The sequence below is a fragment of the Electrophorus electricus genome, chromosome 2 (genome assembly GCF_013358815.1).
Source record: "Electrophorus electricus isolate fEleEle1 chromosome 2, fEleEle1.pri, whole genome shotgun sequence".
In the NCBI taxonomy this organism is placed as follows: domain Eukaryota; kingdom Metazoa; phylum Chordata; class Actinopteri; order Gymnotiformes; family Gymnotidae; genus Electrophorus; species Electrophorus electricus.
The window spans coordinates 19,793,566-19,808,683 of record NC_049536.1 but is presented as its reverse complement, the minus strand read 5'-3'; the positions used below and the strand labels follow the sequence as shown (position 1 = coordinate 19,808,683).

The window sequence follows — 15,118 nt, the reverse complement described above, 5'->3', positions numbered from 1 at the left end:
TTTTACTTTTCAAATACTTTTGTGTGCAGTTTCTTAATTAGTTGAGTTAAATCCCCTTGGCCCCTTCAGAGCTGAAATTGAATTCATCCAAATCATAGCACTGTGGCTACATTAATGCCACAGCATGAACCTATACCACCTTCACAAGCGTGAGTGTTGTCACTAATTCGTATGATTTAAATTCCAATTGTCCTGTCGAGTGAGTGAACACAGTAAATGACCTCGCCATTTTAAGTGAAGTGGTCTGTTACTCTATAGTGTCCAATCTCTCCCGTGCTCGCCCCACAGCGCGCGCGTAATTTTCTCTCCCTCTTCCTCATTTGTGTTCCTCCGTTCCAAACCTCTCTCTCTCCAGAGCGCGGCCCACCTCTATCTTCCACTATCGGATCATTTCAGCTTCTATAAATAAACTGTTTGTACCGACATGGGCTTAGGACGCACAGCTGTAATTCCAAGAGCCGGTGGAAACGAAAGATATCCGCGTTGTGACGCTAATGTTTTAGCAAATTAGTGTCTTTGTTGTCCAGTGAATACAGTTACTCTTTTCAAAAACACAATCAGGTAAATCTGCTACACTTTCCTAAAACATTTCATGTATTTTACCTGCTGGCAAAGCAGGTGGCGAACTGTTTATCTCTCTTCTGGAAAGTGGTTAATCACAACAGGTAATGGTTGTCATTGATTTTGCCTCCCCAGCTGCATCATACCAACAGTCATCGACAAGGTTGCGATGTGTAGTGTGTCGGTACAGCGTCGAGGCCCGACTCTACGAAGTGTCATATGACAGGATTACTAATACAGTCGTTTGAGTTAAGAAGAATAGGTTATATTCGCCGTGAATTGCGCAATGCTACCTGCATACCGAACCGCGTCTCGGCGGGTGGGGGAGCGAGAGAGAGAGAGAGAGAGAGAGAGAGAGAGAGAGAGAGAGAGAGAGAGAGAGAGAGAGAGAGAGAGTGTCTAAATATTTTAACTCTTACCTTGTGAAGACACATAGGACATGATCCAACGGCATCGAACGTGGTCACCCGCCTCACCGGGTAATCTGACGGTACTTTCTAAGAAGTGGCATCCGGGCTAGAATAACCACATCGGTTCGTAATGTAAAAATGTAGGCGGCTATAAATGCCCATGTCGGCACGTGACATACGAAATAAACCACACTTTAATCCATTTTCGCGGAAGGCCTCGCGCATAAGCAAAAAAGTAAAACGGCACTGAAATGCTATGAATTGTGGAATAATGTAACGCGAGCTGTAGAGAGTGGGGAGAGAGAGAGAGAGAGAGAGAGAGAGAGAGAGAGAGAGAGAGAGAGAGCGATGGAGGGGGGGCGGTGAGGCGCGCTCATGAATAACCTAGCTACCAAGTAGCCTACTGATCTAAATGCTTTCCTTCCGTGGCCAAGCGAAGCATTTAAGTGCACGTTCCCTCGTACATTCAAACGGTTCAAAAATAGGTCTTTGCTACTGTCGCGAACGTGCTTGAACATCAGAGTTCACACGCACTTTTCTATCCCCCGCTCACACGCGGGTACACGTTAGAGTCACACTCCAAGCGCGTTCACAGATACGGGCATGTTGTGATCACGTATTCACAGTAGTGATGCAAACCTCACTTTCTCCGCTGTCGGCATTTAAGGGACCAAGCATTTTCTTTCCATTTATGTTTGCTATTGAAGATGTAGAAGTTGTAGATATTATGTTTACATGTCCCTAGCGCCAAGCGCCTCTTTCATTTTGCCTCAGTATATGATTTTATAAAAGTATTTTTAAGATTTTTCCCTCTGACCCCGAAAGTCATGAGTTTAGTATGCCATGGCAAAACAATACGTTGAATTTAGCAACTCTCAGTAATTCAAATAAATAAATGCATATAAAGAACATAATAAAGAAAGTTTTCTTTTCTTTGTTTTAACAATTAGTGTCCTGCAGAAGTGAGATACAGCTCATCAGAGTACTCAAGTCCTGGAACTCCGTAGTGTTCATCGTACACAAATGAGAAAAAAATCCACCACCCTGCTTACACGACAGCATCCCTCTGAAATTATTCGGCATTCAACAAGGACAATCGTAGGAAAGCTACACTTGGATGCTAATTGCATGCGTCATAGCAAACAGTGTCCGTGCCAAGAAGGTGATCTCCCCGTTGAGTTAGATCCAAAAGTTGCTATGCACTCTGGTGGAATTGTACAATTAATAGCACTGCATTTACGCCTACATATCCTTCACATTACAGTATTCCTTTGTCTGTCTTTTCCCTGAGGCTCGCAAAAATAGCAATAAGCGGGGTATTTGTATAGTGATTAATAACGTCCCTGTGAAGGCGCGTTAAGGGTATAGTTCTAACGTTTGGAATCTGAAGCGTAGTCGGTTCAAATTGACATGCTGGCACTGAGCTCTGTCAAACCAACTAGCTTTAATGATAAGCGATTATAAGGATTGCCTATTAAAGTGATTTTAAGGGCGTGCTTTTATGCATTTAAGCAGTGATAGACATGGATACGCACGAACAGTTCTGATAGTAGCTCCTGATTTGGAAGCCGTGTCCTTACACAAACCGATTCAGCCAAGTATAGACTGGGACTTTGGAATTTTTTTTACTATGCCTCCAGCAAGAATCTAGGGCTGTATAAACCAGACCTAGGGTAACCCAGATAGCAACTTAATGTAGCAATACATTAACATACACAGACTATTTTAGATGACACCAGTTGCATCGACTCTCCAAAAAAGGCCTAGCGCCTACTAGGTGATCAGGTCCTGTAGCGCAGGTATTCAGTTTCACACCAGCTCCATGCAAAGTGCGTAGCTAATACAGGGCAAGGGAACTATGTTTTTTTAGTCTTTCATACATGTTACATGCTATTGTGTTGTAGGGAGAAGGAACACTAGCTTATATAAGCTTTTCTGCTGTGATGGAAGCTCATTCTGTGGACCTGGACTGACACTGGGACGTTGACTTCAGCACTTGCTAAAATCTAAAAACAGAACTATTAAACACCAATAACTGGAGCATGGGTAGTAGCACTGAATGTGAACCACAAAACAATAGAATATAATCAAAGTACTAACAGAGCATGGTAGACATCCACGGTATAGGGAGCTTAACTGAGATACATACCCAAGAGGTTTATTCTTGTCGCGTCACCTTTGGCTTGCTCATTAGAGGTCTACACCTCGTGTCTGTAAATATGTGTTGAGATAGTTTCTGAAATTTTTTCAGAATTTTGACCAGAATTCATTTGAACATTTTAGTACCGACATTGTTAATATCTGAGAGATTTTGTCATTGCAGTACTAAAACCTGCCAGCAGACTGCCAAAATTCTACTTTAGAGTTTTAATAACTAGCATGTGAGCTGGTTATTACAGCTATGCTGCCACACACCCACACACAATGCAAATGTATATTACTCCAGTGAGGCTCATTTAACATAAAACAAAAAGACAAAGATTTGTTTTAATTATTTAATTTGCATATTTAAATTTCACACCCCCCCCACATACTCCAAAAGAAGTAGGCCTGTCTCTTTCACAGCTTGTGTTTTGCTTTTCACATAACACTCTGATACATTTATCCTAAACATTGTCAAGCAGTGAGTATTATGGTGAAGCAGCATGGTGAAGAGGGAGGTTACAAGATTTTAATATATTTGCATTGCGGAGTTGCTGATTGGTCATGCATTTACTCAAGAGACTAAAGTGCAAACACTTGGGCTCCAAGACAGTCTTAGTACTACAGTATCTGGCTCTAAGACAGTCCTGATACTACAGTATTTACGCTCTAAGAAAGTCTTAGTACTACAGTATTTAGGTTCTAAGACAGTCCTGATACTACAGTATTCGGGCTCTAAGACAGTCCTGATACTACAGTATTCGGGCTCTAAGACAGTCTTAGTACTAGAGTATTTAGGCTCTAAGACAGTCTTGATACTATAGTATGTGGGCTCCAAGACAGTCCTGATACTACAGTATTTCGGCTCTAAGTCAGTCTTAATACTACAGTATTTGTTGATATTGCATTTTAGCAAAGAGGTAATCTACCACTGAGTTTGCATTCAGTGCAGTTTCTCTATTCACATATCTTAAGGATTTATTACACTCACTAATTAATATTTATGTGTTAGTCATTGATATGTTAAGTTTAGGCACTACTGTCTAAACTTAAAGAACATTTACTTGATTGGATAAGCAAGCAGGCATTGCTCCATGGGGACTACGCTTTGTGTAGGCTGACAGCTGCTGCAGCACAAGTTCAACTAAAGCTTGTAAAAAACGGGGGTTTTCAGCTCTGCCTTGGCCATATGTACCATCGCCCATGCAGGTTCCAGCCTTTAAGGGTGTTGTCTGCCAACCTCCAACATTGAATGACAGGAACAGAATGGCTGAAAGCGGAACTGCAGCCAGCCGTTCTGCCAGCATATCAATGTAGCATTTGCTGCTAGCACATGCACCAATAGCAGTACACCATGGTAAATATGGCCCTGAAACTAAGCAAAATTATGTAGAAATCAGTGCTCCTTACTGTCCTCTAGTGCACTATCAGAGTATTGCATTTTTATTTTTATTTTTAATTTCCAATGCAGGAATACATACAGTATGTAAAAAAAGCATGTTTAAGTCGGTTTCTTAATTCAGCATATGCGTGGAGTGTAGAATATACTTGGTTAGAAGGGACACTCTAGTCATTCCGTAATTATTATTAAAAATCATGCAAACTAGGAGTGTTTTACCACCCTGCAGATGGCAGTTTCCCAGTCCCAGTACCACTTCTCTGTACAGCAGGCTTCTCCTGGCCCTACTAGCACGGATATAGGAATCGACTACAGCTGAGCCACAATGGAGGGTTAGACCTGGGGCAGTACTGAGTCTGGGCCTGGGACTGGCAGACACGACTCTGCTTCAGTAGTGGACCGAGTTAAGACTCGGCAGAAGAGAACGGAGACACTGGCTGGATGTTTGCGACGATATCAGGACATCTGGAGCTTGCCAACGCATGCAAACAGTGCAGGGAAAACCTGGACACAGTATAAATACAGGAAACAAAAAATCAAACAAGTCAATGCATACCGATAACCTTCACTTCAGGATAGGCCAATGACTGTACATATAATTAATGGTGCATTTCAGTAACATTATATAATAAAACATTTTAATAATGAAACAATAGAAGTAATTATAATTCAAATTGCGTGTAAAATTAAAAGCAATTTTAGCAAGTCTCGTTTATTACCAACAGGATGCTTTCCTGCCTACACACATTACACTCAGACACAGAATCAAAGCAGTAAATTCACCGCTTCGAAACACAGAAGACGTTGCCCTGGTGGCTGTGATGGGCGCCCTGTGCCTCCCAGCGGGCCACAGACGTGAGGAGTGACCCCTGCTTCACAACCCGGCCAGGCTCGCCCTTCCTCTGCCTTGGTCTGAATCGGAAACGAGGCGGCCGGTGCGAAGCAGAGGCTGCCAGCTATGGACAGCTGTTATTAACGACCATGCTCGCGCAGGACTCACTGGGACAGCTCTTCCCACGCCCAGATGGGAGGTAATAAAATCTCGTTGCTAATGGACCTTGTCCACGTTCAAGTCGAGGGTTATTGTTAATGTGAAGGTCTGAGTACTAAAGGGACTGAAAGGGCGGTCCCGGAATTGACAATCAGTTCATCAGTGCCGAGTAGCACAGAATATAAAGTATGGCGAATCTGCATAGGGCAACAGCTGTGTGCTTCCTAGTATTCTGGCACACAGAGAAGTTAAGTTGTTCATTTGTGTTTTTTGCTAATCTATCACGTTTGAGGTGAACTGGGGAGAACATCATACTGGCGTCGCAGATGCGAGTGACACTGCAGTAAACCCACCTGTATTATTCTGCCACCTGCACTCCTGTACAGTTATCTTTGCTCTCCGATGCTATTGCTAAATACTCCGCACTGAAAACACATGCACACACACACACACACACACACACACACACACACACACACACACACACACACACACAAAGGTTAACAGAACATATGTCAACATAATCAGACAACATATATTCAAAATGACCAATCACAGGTTTGTCACATCAATTTCAGTGATTAAGATATTGCTAGGGGAGGATAATAGTCAGATCAGCACGACAGTCTATTTGAGATCAGTATCTATTTGTTTGGTGGCGTTTTAGCCTGTTTGCTTCTGTAAACTATAATATTACATTTGATATGACGCTCTGTCCTCCTGCTCAGTGAAGGCAGTCCAATTTCTATTGGTCTAACTAAAGGCTCCCTGGAACCTAGAAGGTCATCACTAGCCACCCCAGCCATTTGGCCTTTATTATGTATGTGCGCGTGTCACTGTCACATCTTAACCCTGTCAATTGTCCCAGTCACCTGTCCACACAAACACTCCCTGCTACATGTCCAGTTCACTGGCCACGCCTGTGTGAACATCTCCAACTCTGCCTTGAGTTCCTGCACCTGTTAGTAATTCTTCTGGACTGATTATCTCCATATTCTCCTCCAGCTTGGAGTCTTCTTGTGCACGTGTGTGTGCGTGTGCACATGAGTGCATGCGTGCATGTGTATTTGTGGGGGTGTGTGTGTGGGAGGTTGTTGTATTCATTCTAACTGTGATCTCCTGGGGTTTGAATATCTCAATCCTCAGATCATCTGAAGATGTAGCGTTCTGGCTGTGTGCTTGTTATGGAAGATAGCAATAAAGCCATCGTGCACTTGCTGTCTATCAAAGAGTGTATCCTGTACACATGACACACATGCTGCTTTAAGCCCAGCATGCCCAACTCCACTGTGTGTGTGTGTATATGTGTGTTTGGGGGGGTGAGTCATGTGACTTCAGTACTCTTCCCCTCTGTGACTTTGTGTGGAAAACAAAAACCAGGTAAACCATGCTAGCTCTCAGATTGTCAGATTATCACTTAGTTACTGCATGCTTAAAGAGTATGACTGAGGATACGTCAGATAATCTCACAATGTCTAAGAGTGACATAGGCATTAACCCTCAGGTTGTTACTATTATAAGTGACAGTAATATAGTTTATCTGCATTTACTCTTAATATATTATAACATTCAATAAGATTTTATATTCCTACATTTTAATCTTACAAATTGTATTGAATAGACTTGTTAATGTATTTTAGGAGAACAATAGATTATAGCAATGTATTTAGACATCCACCTCTTGTGGAAATCAATGCTAATGAAGGATGGTTAAGGGCGATACTGATGGAAGGTTAAGAGCGACACTGAGGCAAGGTTAAGGGCGACACTGAGGCAAGGTTAAGGGCGACACTGAGGCAAGGTTGAGGGTGAGGCAAGGTTAAGGGCGACACTGAGGCAAGGTTAAGGGCGACACTGAGGCAAGGTTGAGGGCGACACTGAGGCAAGGTTGAGGGCCACACTGAGGCAAGGTTGAGGGCCACACTGAGGCAAGGTTGAGGGCCACACTCAGGGAAGGTTGAGGGCGACACTCAGGGAAGGTTGAGGGCGACACTCAGGGAAGGTTGAGGGCGACACTGAGGCAAGGTTGAGGGCGACACTGAGGCAAGGTTGAGGGCGACACTGAGGGAAGGTTGAGGGCGACACTCAGGGAAGGTTGAGGGCGACACTCAGGGAAGGTTGAGGGCGACACTCAGGGAAGGTTGAGGGCGACACTCAGGGAAGGTTGAGGGCGACACTCAGGGAAGGTTGAGGGCGACACTCAGGGAAGGTTGAGGGCGACACTCAGGGAAGGTTGAGGGCGACACTCAGGGAAGGTTGAGGGCGACACTGAGGCAAGGTTGAGGGCGACACTGAGGCAAGGTTGAGGGCGACACTCAGGGAAGGTTGAGGGCGACACTCAGGGAAGGTTGAGGGCGACACTCAGGGAAGGTTGAGGGCGACACTCAGGGAAGGTTGAGGGCGACACTCAGGGAAGGTTGAGGGCGACACTCAGGGAAGGTTGAGGGCGACACTCAGGGAAGGTTGAGGGCGACACTGAGGCAAGGTTGAGGGCGACACTGAGGCAAGGTTGAGGGCGACACTGAGGCAAGGTTGAGGGCGACACTGAGGCAAGGTTGAGGGCGACACTGAGGCAAGGTTGAGGGCGACACTCAGGGAAGGTTGAGGGCGACACTCAGGGAAGGTTGAGGGCGACACTCAGGGAAGGTTGAGGGCGACACTCAGGGAAGGTTGAGGGCGACACTCAGGGAAGGTTGAGGGTAATACTGACGCGCTGGCTCGCAGGGCCTCGTCACCCGCAGCAGCGATCTTTCGGTAGCAATAAACCATCTCCACCAGAAGCCACAGCTGTAGGCCGATAATTGACACATACATCATCACCTCCGAAACAATGGAGGCCACACCACGCGTCGCTAAGAAAAAAAAAAGAGAGAAAGAGAGAGAGAGAGAGAGAGAAATTAGACTACAAGCCTCAAGGGACTTACAATAAGGAGGAGACAACAACTTTCTTTACATATTGTCACAGATCTTAAAGCAAGGCATCTAGCTGTGTAATCACGCTCAGTGAAATGTAACGGAGTAACAGAAACCATGGTAACAGTGTACAGTGCGTGCTGGATAGCAACCTCTAGCTGAGGGACAGTCTTGATGAAAGGGCTTTATATACCATACTGTACATCTGCAGCATATGGTTAAATAAACACATTTTTAATTAAAGCCTAAGGGTAGATGTTGATCTGTTTCTCCTCAACTACACTTAGGCTTTCATTATAATGTATATAATCATATAAAATATGTAATATCTAATCTATATATAACGTATTGTCGCTCTTATATAAATGCGCTTTTGCACTGGGGCTGAGCACGAGGCTACAGGACCTTGACAGTCACTATGAGCCCAGGCCCAGTATTGAAATATATTCAGGATGTGTGGATATTACTGCAGTTACTCTGGTACCTTTGGCCACCACAGTGAGGTGCACCAGCTTGCTGACTGTGGTCTGGTACTCGTAGTACTGGTAGCTGAGAGTGCGACTAAAGAAACAGCGGTACACTCCCGAGTCGTTGAAGGTCACGTTAAGGAGGTAGATGGAGGCGTCCTGCAGGTCATTGGTCTTCCTGCTGCCGGTCCAGTTCACACGCTCCTTGAACCGCTCGTCGATTATAGTGGGACTTTCGTCATCATAGGAGTAGATCTGCGTAAACAACGGCAGCGGTTTTCGACTGATGCTGTGTCACAGCGTTTGATGCAGACTTGCCTTTACCCATAACCCATTTCTCACCACATCCCCAAACTCATACCAAGGGCTTCAAAAGGCTTTTCAAGGACTGGAAACCTCTTTCCAAACTTGTAACCTATTTGTATCCAATTTATTCAGGATACTGCCACATGCAGGGTCACCAGAGATGTGTAAGGAAATGCACACGCGTTTGGATAACTCACATGCGCAAAATCCGTTTCTCCCTTCGCCCTGAAGTACCAGTCTACAGTGGCGGAAGCCTCCACCTCTCCTCTCATCTTACAGGAGATGCAGCCCAGCTTGAAGTTCTGCCCTGCCACAGCCTGTGTGTCTGAGTCCACCTCAGCACAGGCCCCACTGCACAAAGAGACTGGAGCATATGCACACACACGCACACACAAATGCACGCACACACGTGCGTGCACATATACACGAATGCACACACGCACGCACGCACCAGGGATGTCACCAACTCTTATGAACACAACCGTGTGTGCATGGTTTACAGTTAGCATCTAGATGTTACTGCAGTGATGATGCCATTAGAGAACACAGCAGCAGAGTTCTTACTCTCGCCAGTGTATAAGGGTGTGTAGGGTGATTGGTAGGGAGTGTATAAGGGTGTGTATGGTGAGCAGTAGGGAGTGTATAATTGTATAAGGGTGTGCAGGGTGAGGGATAGGGAGTGTATAAGGGTGTGTATGATGATAGTGTATTAGTGTAAAATGGAGTGTAGGGTGAGGGGTAGAGAGTGTAGGAGGGTGTGTACAGTGAGGGGTATGGAGTGTATAAGGGTGTGCAGGGTGAGGGATAGGGAGTGTATAAGGGTGTGTAGGGTGAGGGATGGGGAGTGTATAAGGGTGTGTAAGGTGAGGGATAGGGAGTGTATAAGGGTGTGTAGGGTGATTGGTAAGGAGTGTATAATTGTATATGAGTCTGTAGGGTGAGGGGTATGGAGTGTATAAGGGTGTGCATGGTGAGGGATGGGGAGTGTATAAGGGTGTGTAGGGTGAGGGATAGGGAGTGTATAAGGGTGTGTAAGGTGAGGGATAGGGAGTGTATAAGGGTGTGTAGGGTGAGGGATGGGGAGTGTATAAGGGTGTGTAAGGTGAGGGATGGGGAGTGTATAAGGGTGTATAGAGAATGTGACTGGGATGTATAAGAGACTTAAAAATTTTCTAGATGATGATGAGACTAGATGATTCAAATTCACCCAGAAAGGACACAACAACATATGCTGCCACACATGGTGTGCCACTGGCTAAGGTAAGCATATAGCTTAATAAACAATAACAGATCAAATCTAGGGATATATGTAGGTATGTGCTACTGACCATTCCTTAAGATTTAGACACTGCCTTAATAAAAAATGTCGACTCACCATACAGAGCACAGAGCACGCACAGGAACAGGAAATGCCTGGCAGACATGCCTGACAGGATGTGAAGTGTTATCTGTTGCGTCCTTATTACGTTCTTACTTCGTAAAAGAAACCAGTGGATCTCTGTCTTCAGAAGGTTTTCTTGTGTAACGACTCACAAGTCGTCGGAGCTATTTAGTTTGTGTCAGCAGCACTGAAATTTTAGCTGCGATGAGGTTTCTGCTTTTGTGCTGACCGCTTGGTCAGCTATAAACTTTTGTGCGAGTTTGACTAACAAATGCCTCTTTACCTGTACTAAGACTCAAAGGTATTTCAAACAAATAAAACATTCATATTGCTCTGAAGATTTATGGAAGACTTGCTCAGCTTTTGGACCTTTGCATCAAAGATTCTGCAGTTCAAGTCATAAAGCTTCAGCTAAGACTGAAGTTTAAAGCAGATATCCAGAGCAGCAGCTGGTGTCGAGAAGCTTTTGCATGACGTGTGCAAAAGGGGGCACCGGTCTCTCTGTGCGCATATGCGTGCACAGAGGTCGTGGGACATTCCAGATTCATTCACACACATGCACAAAGTGCCTCTGTTCTTTGGCTTGACATGCACAACAAATTATTACTGCACTTGGAAAAAATACTGCTGCTTTTAAAATCGAGACTGCCCCTTAAGAAAAAAAAGACACCTTGCCTATGTACGCTTGTAATCAGGCAATTACTTAGGTGCAGAAAAGTCAAGTGCAAGTCCTGAGAATATTAGAATCCTGAGATCTATAAGAATACCATCGTCCCCGCTCTACGCACGCGCAGTGCAGCTACGCATGCTTTGCTTGCAGGTACACTCCTGCCCACTGGCATTAAAGACGTCTTCTCCTCAAAAACATGTACTCATTCGTTTATCAGCGCTTGGGGAAAATGTGAGATTTCTGTAAGAAATGTGTTAATGTAGCTTATAAATTGCTCACATGCGTTTGCAAGATCCTCACAGAACTTTACTTGTTTGCATTATAGTCAGTAGATAAATAAAATAAATAAACAATTTGCATGAAGTTAAATTATGGCAATTATATAGCACATTCCTTTTACATGCAGATTATTCTACTGTGCTGAAGATGATCACAATGATCTTCTTGAGAATGGTACTGTTCTTGGCAGCTCACGCGCTACTGTCCTCTCGCTGCCCTTCTGGCGTCGTTCTCCCGTTTTTTTCTCCGCGTTTCCTTTGGGCCGAAAAAGTCCACCGTCGGTTGGTATCTTAGGCATACACGGTTTCTACGCGAATTGCAAGTATATTAAAAAACCAAACGAGAGACAGGCAAATTATCTGTTTAACGAGGACTCGTAATCGGTTGAAAAACCATCCTGAACCAAAATTCAAAATGGTTCCAAGGATCACACGACGCTCAATCTTGCGCGGAAAGGAACCGGCAGCGGTTCGTATTTAATCTGCTGACACACGCTTTGGCCAGACAGTAAAGAGAGTATGAGTCTAGCTGCCCCTGTCCCGGTTCATGCGATGGGGGAGCCAGAGTGAGACTACGTCTGATGCATTGCGGTAAAATCCGGAGCTACGACCGACTGGAATGGAGGTAGAGCGGGACGCGCACGTGGCTATTGTATGCCACAAATTGTTTATGACGTAAGCGAAAAGTTTGAGTTTAATTTTTCATCATGCTGTCATACAGACTCGTAAAGTGAGAACTCTAAACTTGAACTCAGTGTTTTCTGTCCATACAGGCACTGATGTTTGAAATTAAATTTAGAATATGTCTAATATTCAAAACAACAACAAACATAATTTTCTGATGTAGTCCGGTTAGCTATATCTTAGCAAAAGCAAACAAATGACTCATGGACGATGGCACGAGTCCAGCAACCTCCACAGACTTGCCCATTCAGCACCTGGCACGCGGCGCAGGCGCCAGCACCACGGTCAGCAACAACCCCTACGGTACAGGCGGGATTGGCCAGCCGGCGGTTCCGGCTGCGCATGCAATATAGTCCCTCTAATATGTCCAGTTGCTTGAGCGCGTTTCATTTCGATAAGATTGAGTTTTTCAAAACTTTAAACACAAAGCATAAAATGTTGACTACGCGAAAAAAACATAAAAACGTCTTTCCAAAACGCAAACTGTTTTGCTTTGGGACGTCTTCCCAAATTTATTTTTGCCTTAGTCTACAATGCCAAATCAAAACAAAAATTTGGGGATTTAGTGAATTTGGAACCCTTGGCATCCACTGGGAGATTGGCCGCCGGGATGGCACACGGTGGCAACTGCTAACCTAAAATAAAAGCTTACCACCACATTTGCCACACTAATAGAAGTCCTCAAATTTAAATAATATAAACAAATTAATTAAATTAAAACAATTACATTTGTCTTAATTTTGCAGTTATAATTTCAATTGGACATTTTCTTCAAACAGAATTCATAATAAAAAAAAAATCATGTTTAAATGTTGCATTCATAACCAATTATGATGTCTTCACCCACAAAAAGTCAAGTTGCCCTTGACCTGACAGCATGCTTCGCCACAGGAGATTCACCAGCTGGCTCTGATGCTGCGTGTTTAGCTCCTCCATAGCTGGTGGTTTCCCTCACTGAAAACGAGGGCCACACTGCCAGGAAGTGCTGACTCTCTGCCCCTGCTCCGTTGCTAGCTGCCATGGACAGCTTCACTTGTCTCTTCTGTACGCCCAACGTTTTCTCCCTGAGTCCAGGCACGGCCCTTGGCTGCCAAGCTGAGTAGGCACATCCTGTGTAGGCGTGAGCCAGAACTCAGGCACTCTGTTCAGAACCCCCACCATGACTGGAAGCTGCTTTCCCCCTCTCATGCTGACTCGGCTGCCAGCGACAGACTTGAGTTGAGCGGTCGTCACCTCCGAGCAGCAATCAGGAGTACCGTTTCCAGCACGAGGGAGTGTGCTGGTCATGGCAGCGACACCAGTGAGGGCAGTGAGCTGTTTTCTCTGCTTCTCAGCCTCTGCTTCTCAGATCTTCAGTTTCTGCTTCTTAGAACCTTCAGCCTCTGCTTCTCAGATCTTCACTCTCTGCTTCTCAGACCTTCAGCCTCTGCTTCTCAGACCTTCACTCTCTGCTACTCAGATTTCAGTCTCTGCTTCTCAGAATTTCACTCTCTGCTTCTCAGACCTTCAGCCTCTGCTTCTCAGACCTTCACTCTCTGCTTCTCAGAGCTTCAGCCTCTGCTTCTCAGACCTTCAGCCTCTGCTTCTCAGACCTTCACTCTCTGCTACTCAGACTTCAGTCTCAGCTTCTCAGACCTTCACGCTCTGCTTCTCAGACCTTCAGCCTCTGCTTCTCAGAATTTCAGTCTCTGCTTCTCAGAGCTGTCGTTTCAACGGCAGATCCACCAACAGTGCTCTTCCCTCTAGTGCCAGGCATAGTTGTGTTGAGATGACAGCCACAGTCCAGTCATAATGCACCATATCTACTGTGCAAGGCATGGTTCCCAGGAACCCTGGCCACTGTACCATGAAAGGCACTGTCTCTGTCATTGACGTCATCATTCTCTTGGCAGGCACCAGCTAGGCACCGCTGTTGTGTCCCACTGCTCTGTTCTCCTTGCTGACTTCCTGAGCAAGCCACCTCGCACAGTTGGCTAGCTGGACCCAACAAGGAAGGGAGATATGTTCCGCTTGGTACACTCTTCCTCTGGGCTACGTCTTTGCCACCTTTGTGTTTGTTGATGTGCCCCACAGTTCTTTTCTTGCTTGGCACCTGCATCCCACTTTTGATATGAGTGTACCATTTGTGCAGAAGAAGAGTCAAAAGACATCAAGGAGCAGCCTTGGTACTGGTAATGGCATAGTCTTCAAAAAAACACACACAGAAACCAAGTAAGGGAACACTCTAACAGGGAAAACAGGGAAGATAACTAGACAAGAGACACACATGAAGGCAGTAAACACATTTAAAATACCACCCTAGCCAACTACTTCTCTGTTGACCTTAATGGACGTTCTCTTGCTGGATGGGTTTTGGACACATGCACACCATCAGGACAAGACTAGGACATCTAGAAAGTTGGACTAGACATTAATTGCTTATTTTTCATTTTTTAAATGTATTTTTCTCTTAAAATTATTATTGTGGTGACCGTTGTTGGCTAGAGGAGGATGGGCTCCCCTTTGAATCTTGCACTAGGGAGTTTGTCCTTGCCGCTGTTGCCCTTGTCTTGCTCACTGGGGACTTGGACTTGAACATTTGTAAAGCTGCTTTGTGACAACATCTGCTGTAAAAAGCACTGTATAAATACATTTTGATTTTATTATACACCAATTAGACTAAAAAGACTAACCAATAAACACATTGAGCCATTTTAACAACAATGTTAAACATTTCATTTAAATAAGTAATGTCCACAACAGGTGTCCTAGGCAACTGGGGTTCCCAGGCAACTGGCTGTCCCAGGCAACTCCCTACATTTGCCTAGTACAAAAATTGCCCCAAATTTAAAAATGTTTAGATGCCCATACAAGTACATAGGCCTGTGTGGAACTGGTTTTGCTTGAATTTACAAAAGTTGTTTGTGAGTTGAACAT

At 44.8% G+C, this 15,118-nt stretch overlaps 2 protein-coding genes across 3 annotated transcripts in view; both read right to left on the bottom strand.

Annotated features, from left to right (window-relative positions):
- syngap1a (synaptic Ras GTPase activating protein 1a) overlaps positions 1–1,261 on the bottom strand; it is a 76,184-nt gene extending 74,923 nt beyond the window's left edge. The window contains 1 exon segment of the mRNA XM_027023898.2: positions 981–1,261. Coding sequence (XP_026879699.2) covers positions 981–1,002 — 22 coding nt within the window. The 5' untranslated portion in view covers positions 1,003–1,261.
- Positions 1,262–3,452: 2,191 nt separating this feature from the next.
- scn1bb (sodium channel, voltage-gated, type I, beta b) lies at positions 3,453–12,218 on the bottom strand. 2 transcript variants are annotated; one of them, XM_035523547.1, is made up of 6 exons: positions 10,565–12,200; positions 9,387–9,553; positions 8,901–9,138; positions 8,214–8,355; positions 5,857–5,928; positions 3,453–5,016 (listed from the first exon to the last, which is right to left on the bottom strand). In XM_035523547.1, the coding sequence occupies exons 1-5, from the start codon at positions 10,611–10,613 to the stop codon at positions 5,862–5,864; spliced, it is 663 nt and encodes a 220-aa protein (XP_035379440.1). In that variant the 5' UTR covers positions 10,614–12,200; the 3' UTR covers positions 3,453–5,016; positions 5,857–5,861. The 2 variants fall into 2 exon arrangements, with proteins under 2 accessions (XP_035379440.1, XP_035379439.1); XM_035523546.1 differs by having other exon boundaries at positions 9,387–12,218.
- Positions 12,219–15,118: the final 2,900 nt, after the last annotated feature.

What these genes read in the sequence shown, in the direction of transcription:
- scn1bb (XM_035523546.1), bottom strand. Translation starts at nt 9,698, where the DNA reads ATGCTAACTGTAAACCATGCACACACGGTTGTGTTCATAAGAGTTGGT. An exon ending in GAGAAACGGATTTTGCGCAT is followed by an intron (nt 9,139 to 9,386) that starts GTGAGTTATCCA and finishes TTGTTTACGCAG; the next exon opens with ATCTACTCCTATGATGACGA. An exon ending in GAGGCCCTGCGAGCCAGCGC is followed by an intron (nt 5,929 to 8,213) that starts GTCAGTATTACC and finishes ATGTGTTTTCAG; the next exon opens with TGCGGAGTATTTAGCAATAG.